At 40.6% G+C, this 18,868-nt stretch overlaps 2 protein-coding genes across 3 annotated transcripts; one reads left to right on the forward strand and one right to left on the reverse strand.

Moving 5' to 3' along the window:
- Window position 1: 1 nt before the first annotated feature.
- On the reverse strand, window positions 2-12,580 carry tubgcp4 (tubulin gamma complex component 4). The gene is made up of 18 exons (XM_072379936.1): window positions 12,413-12,580; window positions 11,466-11,594; window positions 11,137-11,259; window positions 11,004-11,057; window positions 10,853-10,909; window positions 10,326-10,405; window positions 7,333-7,534; window positions 7,085-7,250; window positions 6,881-7,005; window positions 6,063-6,113; window positions 5,885-5,990; window positions 4,181-4,288; window positions 2,162-2,306; window positions 1,900-2,077; window positions 1,594-1,728; window positions 805-921; window positions 588-727; window positions 2-508 (listed from the first exon to the last, which is right to left on the reverse strand). The coding sequence occupies exons 1-18, from the start codon at window positions 12,488-12,490 to the stop codon at window positions 502-504; spliced, it is 2,001 nt and encodes a 666-aa protein (XP_072236037.1). The 5' UTR covers window positions 12,491-12,580; the 3' UTR covers window positions 2-501.
- A 160-nt stretch (window positions 12,581-12,740) lies between these two features.
- cdkn2aip (CDKN2A interacting protein) lies at window positions 12,741-16,921 on the forward strand. Of its 2 annotated transcripts, none has more exons than XM_072379915.1 (4): window positions 12,741-12,906; window positions 13,321-13,570; window positions 14,860-14,984; window positions 15,278-16,921. In XM_072379915.1, the coding sequence occupies exons 2-4, from the start codon at window positions 13,323-13,325 to the stop codon at window positions 15,865-15,867; spliced, it is 963 nt and encodes a 320-aa protein (XP_072236016.1). In that variant the 5' UTR covers window positions 12,741-12,906; window positions 13,321-13,322; the 3' UTR covers window positions 15,868-16,921. The 2 variants fall into 2 exon arrangements, with proteins under 2 accessions (XP_072236016.1, XP_072236015.1); XM_072379914.1 differs by having other exon boundaries at window positions 12,742-12,906; window positions 13,316-13,570.
- The last annotated feature ends 1,947 nt before the right edge of the window (window positions 16,922-18,868 follow it).

Consider the following 18,868-nt stretch of genomic DNA (forward strand, 5'->3'; position numbering starts at 1 on the left):
CAGGAAACACATATTTTATATTTACACTTTGTACATGATACCGTTGAAATGAGTCGATCTGACATTTCTGCCTCCGCTCCCATTCATTGGGGCTGAATGGAGCTGTTTTTCACACTGAAGGTTCAGCTGCAGGACAGCCTGGTTTATTCACACCGGATCAGGAGGTGAAACATGCAGGAAACACAAACTTTCTTCACTTAACATGCTTCAGATTCATATAACTACACAGAAACAACTCTTCAGGATGTTTGTCCATCAGCTGCTTCCAATTTGAAGCTTGACGCTGTGCATAAAAGGCACAAGAAAGCCCAAACTGCTCCTTTAATTAGGCTTTAATCTGTGTTTTCGGTGCTTTTAACTTTAGAATAAAAACTCATTTAATGTAATTTGGGTGTTTTAACTGCAAATGTGCCACATTAACAGCAGTTAGAGGAGAAAACTGAGCTGCTTCTGTTCAGCGAGCGTCGCGTCGATGAACGAATCTGCATCTTTTTAGTCTTCTTAAACACTGAAAAGAAAGACATTTGATTCGATTAGTCACGCTGATGACTGTCCAGATCAATGTTGTGCTGTTTTCTGCGGCCTACCCGCCCAGAGTGCCTCCAGCTTGGGTGTAGTATTTGTTGTAGTCCAGTCGCAGCAGCAGCTGAGCCAGATCAGAGTTGATCTGATGGTTCCTCACACTCGACAGGATTTTGAACAGCAGGGATGACTGCCGTCTGAAACCCTGAGATTTCACAGCGTCAGCTTAAAAAACGTCAAAGGCACACATGTTATTCAGCAGCCAGTCAGATCTTAACCTACCTTAACCAGCAGGTCCAGCTGAGCAGCTCCTCTCTCATCCAGCGAAGCCACATTCTGACTGACCAGCGAGCAGAAGTTCTGACACAGCTCCAGGATCTCGTTCAGACAGTGGAACACCTGAAGCATTGTAAACAGAGCACCACCGAACTGCTCAATGCCCGGAGAAAAGCTTTAAGACGACCCAAACAAAGTGTGTAAACAAGATAAAAGATACAAGCAGCTGATCAGCTGAACTCCCATCAGCTGTGAGATCAAGGCAAGTTTATGTGTGCAGCACAATTCTACAACAAGGTGATTCAAAGTGCTTCACAGAGACATTAAAACAGAAGAAATAAAAAGCATGATTTAAAATTTAAACAAAAGAAGGAAATAAGAACAATAGATAAAATCAGAAAAAAATATATATATGAAAGATAAAATCAATAGTTAAAACATGATTCCGTTTTGAAACTCAAGCTTATTCAAATGCAGCTGAAAATAGGTGTGAAACATTCAGTCTGAAACCAGCTTTCTCTCAAATTGCTGCTTTTTAGAGAATAATTGCAGAGTTTTGCCTTTGTGAACACCACAAGGTGCACATCTCTGTGGGCCAGCTGGGCGTTTTCCTCTCATCTGGAGGCTTCGAGCACAGAAAGTGCACGTGTTGTGTGAAAAAACTATGACAAACTATTACATTCCCACGATTTGTGAGACTTTTCCAAAGTAATTAAATGATGAAGTTTGTTTGTTACAACAACATACAGCAGGACCGGTTTTATTCGGCTGAAATCGGCTCTGATGGGTTTTTACCGGCTTCAGGAGGATGAAGGACTGAGCGAGCAGGTTGCTGAGGAAGTGATCGTGGGCCAGTCGGATGCTCTCAAAGTCTCGGGTGGAGTTGATCTGCTGAAGCAGCTGCGAGAACTGAGACTCCAGAACATCCACCTGGAGACACACGGGGGAATCTGAAGTTCTGAAACTGCTCGTGATTGTTTTTAACTGGGTCCAGAATCATAAAACGGACACAAAGGTATAATAGCATCACAATAACCCTCATCCCATAAAGACGGCTGCATTTGAACAGTGTTTCTTGATGTGTTACTCAGATTCTGGTACCTGTAAGTAATACTGCAGGTTATCGATCAAGAAGGCCATGTGGTTGCGGAGCCTCCACTTAACAGCATCGGTCTGGCTGGACTTGAGGTGTTTCCTCCGCATCTGCAGAGCCCAGCAGTGCTGCAGCTGCGACTGCACCCGCCGCACACTCAGCAGGTACCTGAACACAACGTTGTACCTGACGGCACAGCGGGGGGGCGAGGAGGGTCACCGTGAATGTTAAACACAAAGGGTGCAGCGATGGAGCAAAGTGGTGACGTACTTCTCCAGGACGGCGGGAGTGAAGAGGATGTGCAGCGGCCACTGAACCTTGTAGGCGAGGCCGAGAGCCGCCCAGCCTGTGGGAGGAGCCTCACGGGGAGAGGTGTCCTGAGGGGGCGTGGCCCCGTCCCGGGGGGCGGACGCCTCTGAAAAACAGGCAAAATAAATGTTACCCTCCAACAGTGACAAGTAACATCATCCATCAGCATCAATGCCGTTCCCCCAGATATCTGAATGTATGTCATCTGTCCCACCTTTCCTCACTTTCCTCTCTTTTTCCTCCTGTTTAGTTTCTCAAATGATTTTATGTCCATGTGACATTATTGTGGTTATTAACTTCCTGTTCCAGCAGGTATCCTTTGAATGGTGTTATGGTGTTTTTCCCCCTCTTTTCCCTCTTTTCTGTCTTCTCAAACCCCAGCTGGTCGAGGCGGATGGCCACCCTTCCTGGTTCTGGTTCTGCCAGAGGTTTCTTCCTGGTTCTGCCAGAGGTTTCTTCCTGGTTCTGCCAGAGGTTTCTTCCTGGTTCTGGTTCTGCCAGAGGTTTCTTCCTGGTTCTGCCAGAGGTTTCTTCCTGGTTCTGGTTCTGTCAGAGGTTTCTTCCTGGTTCTGGTTCTGCCAGAGGTTTCTTCCTGGTTCTGCCAGAGGTTTCTTCCTGGGTCTGGTTCTGCCAGAGGTTTCTTCCTGGTTCTGGTTCTACCAGAGGTTTCTTCCTGGTTCTGCCAGAGGTTTCTTCCTGGGTCTGGTTCTGCCAGAGGTTTCTTCCTGGGTCTGTCAGAGGTTTCTTCCTGGTTCTGGTTCTGCCAGAGGTTTCTTCCTGAGTCTGGTTCTGCCAGAGGTTTCTTCCTGGTTCTGGTTCTGCCAGAGGTTTCTTCCTGAGTCTGGTTCTGCCAGAGGTTTCTTCCTGGTTCTGGTTCTGCCAGAGGTTTCTTCCTGAGTCTGGTTCTGCCAGAGGTTTCTTCCTGGTCCTGGTTCTGCCAGAGGTTTCTTCCTGGTTCTGGTTCTGCCAGAGGTTTCTTCCTGAGTCTGGTTCTGCCAGAGGTTTCTTCCTGAGTCTGGTTCTGCCAGAGGTTTCTTCCTGGTTCTGGTTCTGCCAGAGGTTTCTTCCTGAGTCTGGTTCTGCCAGAGGTTTCTTCCTGGTTCTGCCAGAGGTTTCTTCCTGGGTCTGGTTCTGCCAGAGGTTTCTTCCTGGTTCTGCCAGAGGTTTCTTCCTGGTTCTGCCAGAGGTTTCTTCCTGAGTCTGGTTCTGCCAGAGGTTTCTTCCTGGGTCTGGTTCTGCCAGAGGTTTCTTCCTGGTTCTGCCAGAGGTTTCTTCCTGGTTCTGGTTCTGCCAGAGGTTTCTTCCTGAGTCTGGTTCTGCCAGAGGTTTCTTCCTGGTCCTGGTTCTGCCAGAGGTTTCTTCCTGGTTCTGGTTCTGCCAGAGGTTTCTTCCTGTTAAAGGGAGTCGTTCCTTTCCACAGTCCCTCAGGCTCAGGACGGGAGATTGGACTGAAGACAAGTTTCGGTCCAATCTGTTGGTTTCCTTAGCTAGGATATTATTTTTTGAATTGGCTCCATATGAATTAATTGGATTAAGATTACAATGAATTGAATTCCAATTGGCTTGAATTGGACTATTTTACTTAAGTGCCTTGAGATGACAATTGTTGTAATCTGGCGCTTTATAAATAAAGTTTAATTGAAAATTGAATTGAATATAATGAGACGTTAAATGTCAACCTTAGCGTCTGCAGAGATCTAAATGTGTCGTTTTAAACTACCAAAAATACACTGAGAGCCCGCCTTCAAGCTTCTTCAGAACATTTGTGTAAGTTGTCAACGGTGCTGGACCACGACTGGCCCCTAAACTGGCTGTGATGTGAAAAAGCCTCAGTTACGTGCTTCAGTTAGACTTTTGCAAATCATAAAACAGTCAGTGAAACCACTGGATGTCACCAAATAAAATAAAAAAGGACCTTATCAGGTGAGAAAAGCAGAAATTTCTCCGAACACAACATGTTTTATGCACACAGGAGCAGACCTTTGCTGTCTTTTCCCTGGTAGTCCACAGTGAGGTGCAGCAGAGGCAGGAGGTTGTCGTCATCCAGAAGCACCTTATGAGCTGCCTGCTGGAACGCCACGTTAACGTCTGCGAAAACATCATGAAGTTTCTCAAGGAAAACTGGTAACTGCACAGTTAGACAAGAAGAAGACAAGACTGAACCAGGCTGCTGCTAAAATACTGAGATAGATATCTGCTGCCCACTGGGTCCAGACACACCGAAGCACTCTGGGGCTGGGGAGTCATGCTCAGGGTCGGACTGAGTCTGTCCGACTGCTGATTAGGGCTGTAGCCATAAACTAACCTCACGATACGATGCGATACGATGCGATACGATACATCATTAGATCATCAGTAAGCTAAAAGGAAATATGTATATTTATCACAACATAAGATTGCAAAGAAAATGTCTCCTTTCAAATCTGCAGAGTGAAATAATGTGAAAAGACTCAGAGAGTCTGTGGAAATCTCATCATCTTCGGCTCGTAGAGATTAAAGATTAAGATTAAAGCAGCAATAAGAGTAAAAACATCTGAAAGCCTCCATGATCACATTTCCCAAAGGTACTGTGCATTTGAAACCATATCCATATTTGGGCTGTAGCGATACACCAATCTCACGATATATATATCTATATATATATATAGATATATATAGATATATATACACGGCATTTAGCCAACGATTCGATACGATTTAATACACATTATTTTCTGAAAGATTTTAAAGGGACAGTTTGATTTGACAGGAATCGTCGCTGATTGGACGGTGGTCCGACCTTTGAACCGGAAGGACACCAGACAAACAGAAACAAACAAACATGTCCCAAACGTGTCTTCAGCGTACTCAGACTCATGTTTAAGCTGTGAATATTACATCATCAACCTGCTTGTTTTACTTGCTAAATACCATAAACACAAATCCAAATTCTCTAATCACAAACCATCTTTTTTCATTTTTGAGAAGGAGCTCAAACAATAAATTACAACAATCCTACATTCTATAAACAGAAAAGCCATCAAAACCACTGAGTTATGCACTTTATAACATTTTTATGAACTAATTTATCACTTTTTTGTATAATGTGACCCCCCCCCCCAGCATTGTTTTGTATTTTGTTAATGTTCTGTGTTTTCACTCATTGTAACGTCTGACTTTTCAATAAAGTTTGCTATAAAAAATTTAAAAAAAAATAATCGATACTTTATCGGGACAGAAATTATTGATATAAATCACAGTATCGATACAATCGCTCAGCCCTACTGCTGATGGAATAAAACACCAGCCTCTCCACCTCCTGCCCATCTGAAGGTGCATCACATTAAAGGGTTCTCAGAGCAGCTGGAATGTGTTTGCTGCTTAATATTCACTTTTGTTCATGCACACATTCCTATAACAACAGATTTCCTAAACTAATCGTATCCCAACTGAAAACAGTCAGTTAAGGAAAGGAGACTTGGCTTAGAGACACATTCAGAACAAAGGAAACCAATTTACAACGGTACCACAGCTCAGGCGGTGACTTTACATCGTTTCTGTGAAACTGAATGACCGACCAATCAACCCCAGGAACCGCCAGATGGTTTATTTCACAGAACCGGACCGAACCTTAGCCAGTGAGTGGCTGGAGAATCAGTCACTGTCACCAGAAGCCTGTTGGTGGTCACATCCGACCATATTTACCGTGCTCAGTGACAGCTGTTGGAGGGGTCTTCAACATGTGCTGCGCAAGGTCGATAAAAACCTGGTAGAGCTCCCCACGACCCAGCAAGTAGAAGTCTTTAATGATCTGGAAGAAAACACAATCGTCAGCTGGTTTTGTAATTACTAAGATGGAGAAGCGAGTGTGTGGAGCACAAACCTTGAGCTGCTCGAGCAGATCTGCCTCTTCCACCATCAAAGTCCACAGATGCTGAAAGTTTCATAGTAATAATAATAATTACTATTATTCAGTTAAGTTAGAGTCAGACGGATGTTCACAGAAACACAGAAACAAAAATGCCAAAGGCTTACTTAAAGAGGAAAGGCTTAGGGAGGGGTTTGAAGGGAGCTACAGAGTCATTATGCCACAAACTGGGATCTGGGAATATCTGCGGATCTCAAAGGTCGAGAGGGAACACACCGGATCCATAAGTCTCAGATGTGTTTCAGGGCAAGGCCATTAAAGCCTGTGGGTGAGCAGTGAGATTTTCATGCCTTTTTAACCCAGTAATGAGCGTTTTGGATCAACTGCAGGTGACGGAGGGAGGCCTGACTGGCAGCTGAGTGTTATGAGCTGCAGCAATCAAGGAGAGAATACATGAAGGCGTGCAGAGCTGTGAGTCAGCAGCCTGCAAAAATCTGAATCAACAGAAGGGAAGAGGACCCAAGAGCTGGCAATTCCAACCCATGGCTCGAAACAATGGAAGAGGATGCTGTGACCGACGGTATTTAAAAGCAGCTTTTCCATCTAAAAGGACTTAGGTGGCTGGTCTCTGTAACAGGAGCTGTCTTTGCACCATTAGGTGCTCCAAAACCAGGCTGGAAGCCATCAAAAACACATAAATTATATCAGCTGTGCAGAGATGGCTTCCTCCAGAACTTTAGATTAAAGATAAAGGCTAACACTTTGTCCCTGTTAGCTAATTCTGACTGTTATTTAGAGGAAAGAAAGAAATAATACAGACTATTTAAACTCACTTCTGCCACTGTGCTCCTGATGCGATCGATTAAATTTTCAAAGTCCACCAAGCTAAACAGAGGCTGCTGTTTGAGTCTGTGCAGCTCGGCAGCAAAGATGTCCTCCTGGTGTTTCAGGATGGAGCCTGAAGACAAAACAGTAACGGGTTCAGCTGTTTTTAGTGGCTCAAAGGCTTCACATGGTGCAGATTTACAGTGCAGTACCAGCTCTGGACGGGCTGTGGTTGTGGTTTTCAAACATCTGAACAGACTCTCCAACAAAGAGGATCTTCTCAGCCACTCGGATGGGGATGTAAGAGGGAAGCATCTCTGTTCGCAGAGAGAACTGCTGGAGAGACGGAGCCAGCATGTTCTCCTCCTCAATCAGCCTCTGCATGGACAGACGGACATAATGAAAGCTGAGCTGTGGTCCAGTGCTGGATGTAGGTCTTTCTGTGAAGTGCAGCTCTCACCAGGTCCTGTAATTCTCTGAGCTGTTTCCCACTCAAGCCTCCCAGTCCCAGGTCTTCCTCCTCCTCCTCCTGGTTGGCAGCAGCTCCTCCAGCACTGGGACCCTGCTTCACAAAAAACTCCTCACTTTGGTCCAGCAGCAGTCCGTGCAACATCCAAGCTGCAAGCTGCTTGTACATCACACCATGGCAAACAGCCAGAATCCTGCGAAATGCACCAAGAAGATGAAGAAAGATGGTTTGCATCTCAGTGTGACAAAGGATTTAAAAACAGATAGCAAAGATAGAGAGATAAAGAAAGCTTTAAAAACAGATAGCAAAGATAGAGAGATAAAGAAGGATTTAAAAACAGATAGCAAAGATAGAGAGATAAAGAAGGATTTAAAAACAGATAGCAAAGATAGAGAGATAAAGAAGGATTTAAAAACAGATAGCAAAGATAGAGAGATAAAGAAGGATTTAAAAACAGATAGCAAAGATAGAGAGATAAAGAAAGCTTTAAAAACAGATAGCAAAGATAGAGATAAAGAAGGATTTAAAAACAGATAGCAAAGACAGAGAGATAAAGAAGGATTTAAAAACAGATAGCAAAGATAAAGAGATAAAGAAGGATTTAAAAACAGATAGCAAAGATAAAGAGATAAAGAAGGATTTAAAAACAGATAGCAAAGACAGAGAGATAAAGAAGGATTTAAAAACAGATAGCAAAGATAAAGAGATAAAGAAGGATTTAAAAACAGATAGCAAAGATAAAGAGATAAAGAAGGATTTAAAAACAGATAGCAAAGATAGAGAGATAAAGAAGGATTTAAAAACAGATAGCAAAGATAAAGAGATAAAGAAGGATTTAAAAACAGATAGCAAAGACAGAGAGATAAAGAAGGATTTAAAAACAGATAGCAAAGATAAAGAGATAAAGAAGGATTTAAAAACAGATAGCAAAGATAAAGAGATAAAGAAGGATTTAAAAACAGATAGCAAAGATAGAGAGATAAAGAAGGATTTAAAAACATAGCAAAGATAGAGAGATAAAGAAAGCTTTAAAAACAGATAGCAAAGATAGAGATAAAGAAAGCTTTAAAAACAGATAGCAAAGATAGAGAGATAAAGAAAGCTTTAAAAACAGATAGCAAAGATAAAGAGATAAAGAAAGCTTTAAAAACAGATAGCAAAGATAGAGATAAAGAAAGCTTTAAAAACAGATAGCAAAGATAGAGATAAAGAAAGCTTTAAAAACAGATAGCAAAGATAAAGAGATAAAGAAGGATTTAAAAACAGATAGCAAAGATAGAGAGATAAAGAAAGCTTTAAAAACAGATAGCGAAGATAAAGAGATAAAGAAGGATTTAAAAACAGATAGCAAAGATAGAGAGATAAAGAAAGCTTTAAAAACAGATAGCAAAGATAGAGGGATAAAGAAAGCTTTAAAAACAGATAGCAAAGATAAAGAGATAAAGAAAGCTTTAAAAACAGATAGCAAAGATAGAGGGATAAAGAAAGCTTTAAAAACAGATAGCAAAGATAAAGAGATAAAGAAGGATTTAAAAACAGATAGCGAAGATAAAGAGATAAAGAAGGATTTAAAAACAGATAGCAAAGACAGAGAGATAAAGAAGGATTTAAAAACAGATAGCAAAGATAGAGAGATAAAGAAGGATTTAAAAACAGATAGCGAAGATAAAGAGATAAAGAAGGATTTAAAAACAGATAGCAAAGACAGAGAGATAAAGAAGGATTTAAAAACAGATAGCAAAGATAAAGAGATAAAGAAGGATTTAAAAACAGATAGCGAAGATAAAGAGATAAAGAAGGATTTAAAAACAGATAGCAAAGATAGAGAGATAAAGAAGGATTTAAAAACAGATAGCAAAGATAGAGAGATAAAGAAAGCTTTAAAAACAGATAGCAAAGATAGAGGGATAAAGAAAGCTTTAAAAACAGATAGCAAAGATAGAGAGATAAAGAAGGATTTAAAAACAGATAGCAAAGATAGAGAGATAAAGAAGGATTTAAAAACAGATAGCAAAGATAGAGAGATGAAGAAGGATTTAAAAACAGATAGCAAAGATAGAGAGATAAAGAAAGCTTTAAAAACAGATAGCAAAGATAGAGAGATAAAGAAAGCTTTAAAAACAGATAGCAAAGATAGAGAGATAAAGAAGGATTTAAAAACAGATAGCAAAGATAGAGAGATGAAGAAGGATTTAAAAACAGATAGCAAAGATAGAGAGATAAAGAAAGCTTTAAAAACAGATAGCAAAGATAGAGAGATAAAGAAAGCTTTAAAAACAGATAGCAAAGATAGAGAGATAAAGAAGGATTTAAAAACAGATAGCAAAGATAGAGAGATGAAGAAGGATTTAAAAACAGATAGCAAAGATAGAGAGATAAAGAAAGCTTTAAAAACAGATAGCAAAGATAGAGGGATAAAGAAAGCTTTAAAAACAGATAGCAAAGATAGAGAGATAAAGAAGGATTTAAAAACAGATAGCAAAGATAGAGAGATGAAGAAGGATTTAAAAACAGATAGCAAAGATAGAGAGATAAAGAAAGCTTTAAAAACAGATAGCAAAGATAAAGAGATAAAGAAAGCTTTAAAAACAGATAGCAAAGATAAAGAGATAAAGAAAGCTTTAAAAACAGATAGCGAAGATAGAGAGATAAAGAAGGATTTAAAAACAGATAGCAAAGATAGAGAGATAAAGAAAGCTTTAAAAACAGATAGCAAAGATAAAGAGATAAAGAAAGCTTTTGATAGCTCGTTATAGTAACTGCAGCGGTGACAAAATGTCATGTGAGCACACTAAAGAAGCTAAAGAAGAACACGATAAACTCCTGAGAGACATTTTGTGTCATTTTACACGCATAAAAACATCTAAACGTATCATAATGAAGCGCATAAACGTGGGAAGGATCCACAGCAAATGTGTCACACTTCAAGGTTTCATGTCAACACAAATCCCATAAACTATTATTTAGAAATGCACTAAACTTACTTTTCTAAAGCAATGCGTACGGGAGGCAGACCCCCACAGCTGTGCTTGTACACCGTCTCCAGGATCTGACAGCCGTGGATCTGAAGCAGCACAGACACCTCTGTTATAACTGGTAATAACTACATTTTACATCATCATGCAACTGATAGTATTACACAGTCTTTTCAATATAAGAATCCACAGTTACAGTAATAAGTTTCGTGTAATTTGTTTACTTGGGTTGTGTTTTTGGTCATATTTCTGCAGAAATATTAAAAAAATTAAGTTTTCCCCACAAGCAGCTGTTGCAGCTCATCTATAACCACAACACAGTGTAAACATCATGTTTGACATGAGGTTACATCCGTAACTCTTAAAACTATGGGGCACATTATATTGGAAGGATTTGTTAGTTAAAATGAGCAGAAAAGCACTCCAGTGATGTAACGTTGTTTTCTAATCTTGTAGGAGAGCTGCAGCTCTTACTCTGTGGGGGATAAAATGAGCTGAAGTTTCCAATGCAGGTGTGTTCTGTATCCATTCCTTACTTTTTGTGATTTTATGGTCTCCACCACCATCATAACAGAGGGAAACAGCAACTGAAACTGAACCAAAAAAAAGTACTGTGTTAAACAAACTGCTCGGTTTACACTGCAGGCAAACTTTTACATTTATTTACAAATTTAATGACTGAATTACCTGATCAAGCTTGTAATTCACGTGAGAAATTGTCAGATGTGGATCCCCAAGGAACTGAAGCATACACAAAGTAAGTAAGCATCCTGCCACAGGCTTTGTGAGGCATTTGCAGATGGCTGCATCATCATCTTACCTCCTGTTCTAGGTCCAGCAGGGCCTGTCTGTACGGCTGCAACATGGAGTCCAGCCCTGTGCAGAACGCCCGCAAGTAAATGCCATTAAGTCCTGTCTGGTTGGGCTGGTTTGTGTGATGCTCCTACAAGTTGAAGAAAAGTCACCAGAACTTTATGATTTGCCTCACTACGTTTCTTTATAAACAGGTCAACCCTGTGTTAGACAGAAAATACTAAATTCCAGCAGCACTCATGAAAATTGTGATTTTTTTTAGGCTGTAGACACTGAATTCTGCTTTGAATTAACACGTAAATATGTGTAAATATGAGACAAGGCATCAGAACTCACTTGCTGATGAACATGGCCGGTGTGTTGCTCGATGAACTCTGTAAAACGGATGTAATCCGAGCCCAGTTTGCACAGTCGGTTGAGGACGCTGGTCTCACTGGGGTGAAGGAAAGGCAGGTCCTGGGACACCTGAGTGTGAAAATGTGGTCGTCCAGCGTTTCCGATGAGTGTGAGAAAACTTGTTGACAGTTAGTGAAGTAGCTAATGTTTCAATCAATTTCGAGCCATAGTAATAAAGGATTCCATATACAAGAGCTATGCTTCTTATGGATGGAATGATTCAAACACTTCCCTCTTTATATACTTTCTAAGATGTTCTCAGGACTGAATTGAAGGAAACATGCTGCCATTTTATAATAGTTTTACAACCAGAAGTGACATATGTTGGAGTGGACCTGTAATTTTAAATTACATTTATTTTACTCCCTGCAACATATTTATTGTACTAAAGTTTGAAATACTCTTTTATGTGGACATTTTATAACTGCTTTCTTCGCCGGTACTCCGTGGAAGAAGAGATATTTTGAGATATTTTATCTTATTGGTACATTTCTGGCTAAATAAAGAAAAAAATTATTAAATAGAACATACGAAACATAGTTAAAAAAATAAACAAATGTGACTTAGTAATGGAAGAGCAAATACCCTGCTGTTTTAAGGTCGAATTAATGTAGGCACAGTTTGAATTATTTGACATTTGCCAATTGCATTAATTTATCCGCTATAAAAACGTTATAGCGGATAGATGGCAACGCTAATCCACAGTTTTATCCCCCCTCAAGCTAAAATATCTTGACAAAACCTTATAGCTTAAATTCAACAGTAGAAAACTCAATACTATCAATTAGACCAGTTAAAAAAATGTGTAAATATACAAGAGAAGTATATTAGCTAGCATGTTGAATCACAGGTTTCTGCATCAAAGCTGCAGTTTGCTTCAGATTTACCTGCAAACCTGTTCGTTTATTGCATGTAAAGATCGTCCCCGGATATCCACTCAAAGCCAGTAAGAGCTCGTGGATCATGTTAATTCACTGGATTAAAACAATTAAGAAAACAATGTCGAGATGCTCATTCATAGACCAAAACAAACCGCCAGCGTACGAGTTGTCGCAGGTTGGTTACGTAAGCACGCAAAGCGTCACTGGATGAATGCTAACGCTAAGTTACGGCTGTTAGCAAGTAGCTTACGCGAAGTCATTTGCGCGTGTCGTTTATGTACATTGTAAAAGTTATATAAATAAGAGTCAGTATTGTTTTATTTAATAACATACCAACGCAACTTTTGCGTTTTGGGTGTGTAAACCTAAGTAACCGTTGGTTAGCATGATAACCGTAGCCTACGTTAAACTTATGGGAAATGTAGTTCAAACTTTGCCACTTTTGCGTCATCACTCGGTCATGTAGCTAGCTAGCAACGCATCGCAACAGAAAGATCTCGGTATGTCGTAGTTTCTAGATAAATGAAAGTTACAAGCTGTATAAGCGACAGGGAGCTTGTTACTCGTTGTAGTTAAGCTTGATACTATGTTGTAGTTATAAACGTGACTTCTGGTGTAGCTGATGTCACTTGACTTGCCGTTTTTCTCAACTTGTCGTCAGATAATATTCACTCTGAAAGTGGTAATCTGAAAAATAATAACTACTTATCTTAACTAACGTTAGGTACCAGCCAGGAATGTTTGTAGCAAAACAGTAGTTGTCTTAAACGTTAACTAGGTGGTAAACAGCCACATCAAGCCTTCTGCTGATGTTTAAATGCTAAATTCTCTTTTTTAAGTTAGCTCGAGTAACTTGGATGCTGCATAAATTAAAGAACAAGTTTGGGTTTACTCTGGTTGCTTTGTCAGTGTAGGGATGGCGGGGGAGAGGAGAGGAGAGGACACAGTCTCGGAGTACCTGGGCCAGAACCCGGAGCTGGCCCAGTGGGTGGAAACGTTCAGAGGCTACTGCGAGACCAACAAGCAGTGGTGTGGTCGGAGAGAGTTCATCCTGAGGAACATGGAGGGTTTCCCCACGGTGGAGCCGGGGCTCAGCAGCAGCAGCCTGGACAGGCTGCTCTCACTGTCCATGGTCTGGGCGAATCACATCTTCCTTGGATGCAGGTAGGACACACATTGCGTACATTTGCTCAAGGTGTCAAAGCTGTGGAACCAGGAAAGCAGCTTGGACTTTACAGTAGAGGGTAAAGAAGAAGTTTCCAGTCTTTTGGCTTCTCGTAGTTTATTTTCAGTGAAGTTGGAGCAGAACAACTCGTCCAAACATGCTGTAATGTGTGATAAAACAGACATTTTAAGCTGTTTATTCCACTGAGACTCCTTCCCATGTCCAAAACCTTTGTGTGAATCCATGTTTTAAATGTCAGGAGGGATGTTAGAGCGTGCAAACACTGAACCCTGCGTTGGCAGAACTTTCCCAGGAAGTAGCTCAGAAAAAGTGGAACATTTGGCTTTGCTGGCTGTAAGAAGCCTTTAAATGAGCCACTGAGGTCACATAAAATCACACAGTAAAGAGGCTGCCAGGAAGTAATCTGACAGAACCGTTTCTGAGGGAGAATTTTCTTTATTTGTCCTTCAGAACTAAACAGAAATATAGTGGAAGACTTTAGGGACTTTCTTTGTAAACGTGTGTTTATATGAGTAAAGAAATTAACAAAAAAGACCTCCATTACTGCTCTGAATGCTCCTAATTCTTATTTAATTTCATCTTATATCAATTAACTACATGAAATTAAATTCTAATTGAATAAACTAACATTATTTTTCAATTTATCATTTAATTTGATTACATTTTAAATGACTTTTATGTCATTTTATTTAAGAATACGTCATTTCAAGTTAGTCTAGCATTTATTTAATTTAATTGTATGTAAGTTTTTAACTGAGGCATCTGTAATTATGTATTAATTATATCTAATTATAGTTCCATGTATTTTTTACTTAAAAGACCTTTTTAGATAAGATTTGATTTATTTTATTTTTAATTAAAATGCAATTATATTTAATTTTAACGTATTTCAGTTTATTTAATTGAATGAAAACATTTAATTCAATTTAAAATGTAACTTCACCAAATATATCTGACATCCTTTATTTAAGATTTAGCTTAAAAAAAGCTTAATTTTGTTGGATGTAATGTGTATATTTATAATATTTCACTTTTTATTTAGTTAAAATGACATTAAACTTGAATAAGATTCATTCATTTTAGTGTATTTTTTACATATACTTTAAAATAAATTTGCTTAATTACAATTTTCAGTGGAATTTAATCAAATTTGACTTAATTTGAAGGATTTTTTAGTCTCTGCTCTGATACTTTGACGTCAGTAAAGGACCTGATCTCTTGCTCCACTATCATTCGAGTGGTGACGCTTGTTCTCGTCTTCTCTCAGTTACCCAAAGCCCGTCATGGATAAGATCGAGGAGATGGGCGACGGGATAACCGTTAAAGACGCTCCCGTCCACAGAACCATGAAAGAAGAAGCCATGGCCCGGGGAAAGCGGAGCGCCACAGCTGGTAACCAAGCGCACGGTTTCATTATGGCAGCACATGTTCAGAATAACCGAATAAGAGAAACCTGATGCTATTTGAGCAGTTTGAGATCCAAATATCGCTCTTCAGTCATGTTGTTTATATCCGGATTCTGGGCTCCCCTCGCGGTCTCTGCGGCTTGTTGTGGATCAACAAAGCCGCCGCAGCAGGGTTTCAGTGTAATTACCTAAAGCAGTTTGTTTTATTCGCTGGAGTCTGTTTAAACGCTGCTTCTGGTGCTGTCAACACTGTCCTCCCTGCTGTGTCTTCATTTCCAGATGCTGATGCTGACAGCTGTGTGAAACGAGCCAAATGTGGGCCTAATGAGCTCGACGGCCGGGCCTCTGGGAGGGCGACGGCTCGGCCTGCGAGTCAGAAGTCAGGGCCGCGCCCGCAGGCTCCAGCAGAGCACCAGCCCTTCTTTAACCGTCTTTACAAAGCGGTGGCATGGAAGCTGGTGTCGGCGGGGGGCTTCGGCCCCAACTTGGACCACTTTGAAATACTGCGGAGCTGCGTGGAGTCGTGCAAACAGAGCCTGACGTGTGTGTTTGTGCCACTGAAGGACATCGCCGGCCTCCCTGCCGGGCGCACGCAGAAGGACGGCCACGTGTGTGAGATCCGCTGCCAGACGGTCTACATGGGCACCGGGTACGGCCGGGACGAGTCCGCCGCCAGGGCCATGGCTTCCAAGGAAGCCCTGAAAGTCTTTCAAGGACGCAAAGTGACTGTAAAGATCTGCAGGCGGCGGTTCAAAGGCAAGGATGTGGAGGATTTGATGCTGTTGGACGAGCAGCCTCGCACTCAGGGCTTCCCTCCTGCGCTCAGCTTCCCGTTTCAGGACGAGCAGCTGGAGGACGGTTCGTCTTAGAGGCCCGAGAGATCTGTAGCTCGGGTCGGGACCAGACTGTTGTGCATCATGATGTAGTGCTTAACACGGAGTCTGCTTTGTTAAAGATCACCAAAAGAGCCCTCAATCTGCAAAAAAACGCTCTCATGATTCATTACGTTTTCAACCACTTTAAGTTTTACGGACCTAAAACGAGCTGCCATCGGTTAAAAGCTGGCAGGCTTGGCTCGGGGGCGCCGTGAGCGCCGCCGTGACATCACAGGAGGACATTCTGCTTTGTTTTGGCGTGCTAATCTCAGCTCAAATGGTTTTTTATCCTGGCTTTGTGTAGTTCTTGTTGGAACCTGCTTTGTGGCATCTTTAGGGTGTAACTGATGATTCAAACTTGGTTTCTTTTGCAGTTTCCGTGATTAACTCGTCACGCTGTCGGGGGGGCAGAGCTCCTACAGTAACTTTTTTCTACATTTGATGCGTTTAACTTCAGTAGTTTTACAAATTGAGAGCAAAAAGACAAAAATGAAGCATTAAAGCAAGTTGTTTTCATCTAAAAAATCCTTTTTTTGTGCTCGTTAGCCTCTGTTTCTGAGCAGGACTTTTTCCTCTCGGACCGTGCTTCGTTTTCTTCTTTTATTGCGCTTTGGGAACTGGAAACATTCGAAGTTTGGGTTTTTTTGGGCGCTCCAGTCGGTCTCGATGTTGTAAAACTGGGCCGAATCAGCCTTAATCTGCTGAAAGATGACACACAAAACGGATTTAATGCGACCGGACTCAAGGTTTTAATGGTAGAAAACTGAACTTTTGTTTTCCAGCTACAGTAAACATCTTATTGTACAAAGAAGAAGTAAATTCTAAAGATTTTATTTATTTTCACCATAAAAGTGGACTGATTAAAACCGCTGAGGCTGTCAGTGGTGAGAATATTCTTTTGTGCACAGTTCTGACGTGTTTGAGGGTGAAGTGCTGCTGTAAAGTGTTCCTTTGTTCCAGCTGTGAGCAGCAGCAGGAAGATGTTTCATGTTGTCCTACTTTTACACCAGTGGTCCTGTTTCTATATATTTTTAAAATAAAATTTAACCAAAAAGTGTGTGTTTGGCGTCTTCTTGCACCACGATTCTTTAAAGCAGGGAGGGCCACATCTGGACCTGGAGGGCCACATCTGGACCTGGAGGGCCGCTGTCCTGCAGGTTTTAGATGTTTTCAGATCATCCGAGGACCGGAAGTGGAGCCTGCTAATGATGAATTGATCTGAATCAGGTGTGTTGAACTGTTTCTGAGGGAGAATTTTCTTTATTTGTCCTTCAGAACTAAACAGAAATATAGTGGAAGACTTTAGGGACTAAAGAGAGTAAAGAAATGAACAAAAAAAGACCTCCATTACTGCTCTGAATGCTCCTAATTCTTTTATAATTTCATCTTATATAAATTAACTACATGGAATTAAATGCTAATTGAATAAAGTAACATTATTTTTCAATTTAGATTTAATTTGATTACATTTTAAATGACTTTTATGTCATTTTATTTAAGAATACATCATTTCAAGGTAAGATGTGACTTAATCAGTTAATTCTCTTATTACATATATGAAAAATTTTAGCATTTATTTTATTTAATTGTATGTAACTTTTTAACTGAGGCATCTGTAATTATGTATTAATTATATTTAATGATAGTTCCATGTATTTTTTACTTAAAATACCTTTTTAGATAAGATTTGATTCAAATTATTTTTAATTATATTTAATTTTAACGTATTTCAGTTTATTTAATTGAATGAAAACATTTAATTCAATTTAAAATGTAATTTCACCAACTATATCTAACATCCTTTATTTAAGATTTAGTTTAAAAAAAAAGCTTAATATTGTTGGATGTAATGTGTATATTTATAATATTTCACTTTTTATTTAGTTAAACTTTTAATGCTGTAAAGTGTTCCTTTGTTCCAGCTGTGAGCAGCAGCAGGAAGATGTTTCATGTTGTCCTACTTTTACACCAGTGGTCCTGTTTCTATATATTTTTAAAATAAAATTTAACCAAAAAGTGTGTGTTTGCCGTCTTCTTGCACCACGATTCTTTAAAGCAGAGAGGGCCACATCTGGACCTGGAGGGCCACACCTGGACCTGGAGGGCCGCTGTCCTGCAGGTTCATCATCTGAGGACCGGAAGTGGAGCCTGCTAATGATGCATCGATCTGAATCAGGTGTGTTGAAGCAGGGAAACATGTTATATTTATGCATTTAGCAGACGCTTTTATCCAAAGCGACTTACAGATAGGCAGATGGGGTAAGGGGGCCTTGCCTAAGGACCCCTACTGGAGGTAACACCTTTCATGCAGGGGATTTGAACCCAGGTCACCCACATGAAAGGAATCTTATCACTACACTATCTATCTAAAACCTGCAGGATAGCGGCCCTCCAGGTCCAGATGTGGACGCCCCTGCCTTAAAGCCATTAATTACCAGCTTATTTCTCTAAATATTTCATGTATTTGTTGACCGAGAGTGACAGCGTTTCTCATTGGTGCTAACTGGCGCGTTCATGCCCTAAACTGTGTCAGCTGCTCATTAAAGATGGACTTGAGGATTTGAACAATGCTGCATCAGGAGCTTTAAACAGCCGTCCATGCACGATCTCCCCGTTTACATAAGCAGGCCGCCTTCGGGCCTCATCAACACAGCTGACCGACCAACAATCACATGTCCGTCCTGCTGCTTTCCCCCACTTCATTAGTCAATGTGAGGACAAGCACGGATAACATCTGCTTGTTGCTTCCTCGGCTGTGGGGGAAAACGGGAACATCAAGAGGAGCTCAGACGAAATAAATCTGATTTGGGATTTAAAATCAGAATTTCTCCAGCAAAGCAAACGTTAGTTTTCAGAGTTTAAGAGTGATTCGACATATTTAAGAGTCAGTTCCGAGAAGCACCACATGGGGGCAGCAGTGTACACCTAAAACAAGTCTGAACTGCCTGTTTCTGCTTTTGTCCATTTTAATTAAAACGCCTTGTTAAGGCTTCTA

This window comes from Leuresthes tenuis, unplaced genomic scaffold (genome assembly GCF_036924035.1).
Source record: "Leuresthes tenuis unplaced genomic scaffold, fLeuTen1.0.hap1 SCAF_2, whole genome shotgun sequence".
NCBI lineage: Eukaryota > Metazoa > Chordata > Actinopteri > Atheriniformes > Atherinopsidae > Leuresthes > Leuresthes tenuis.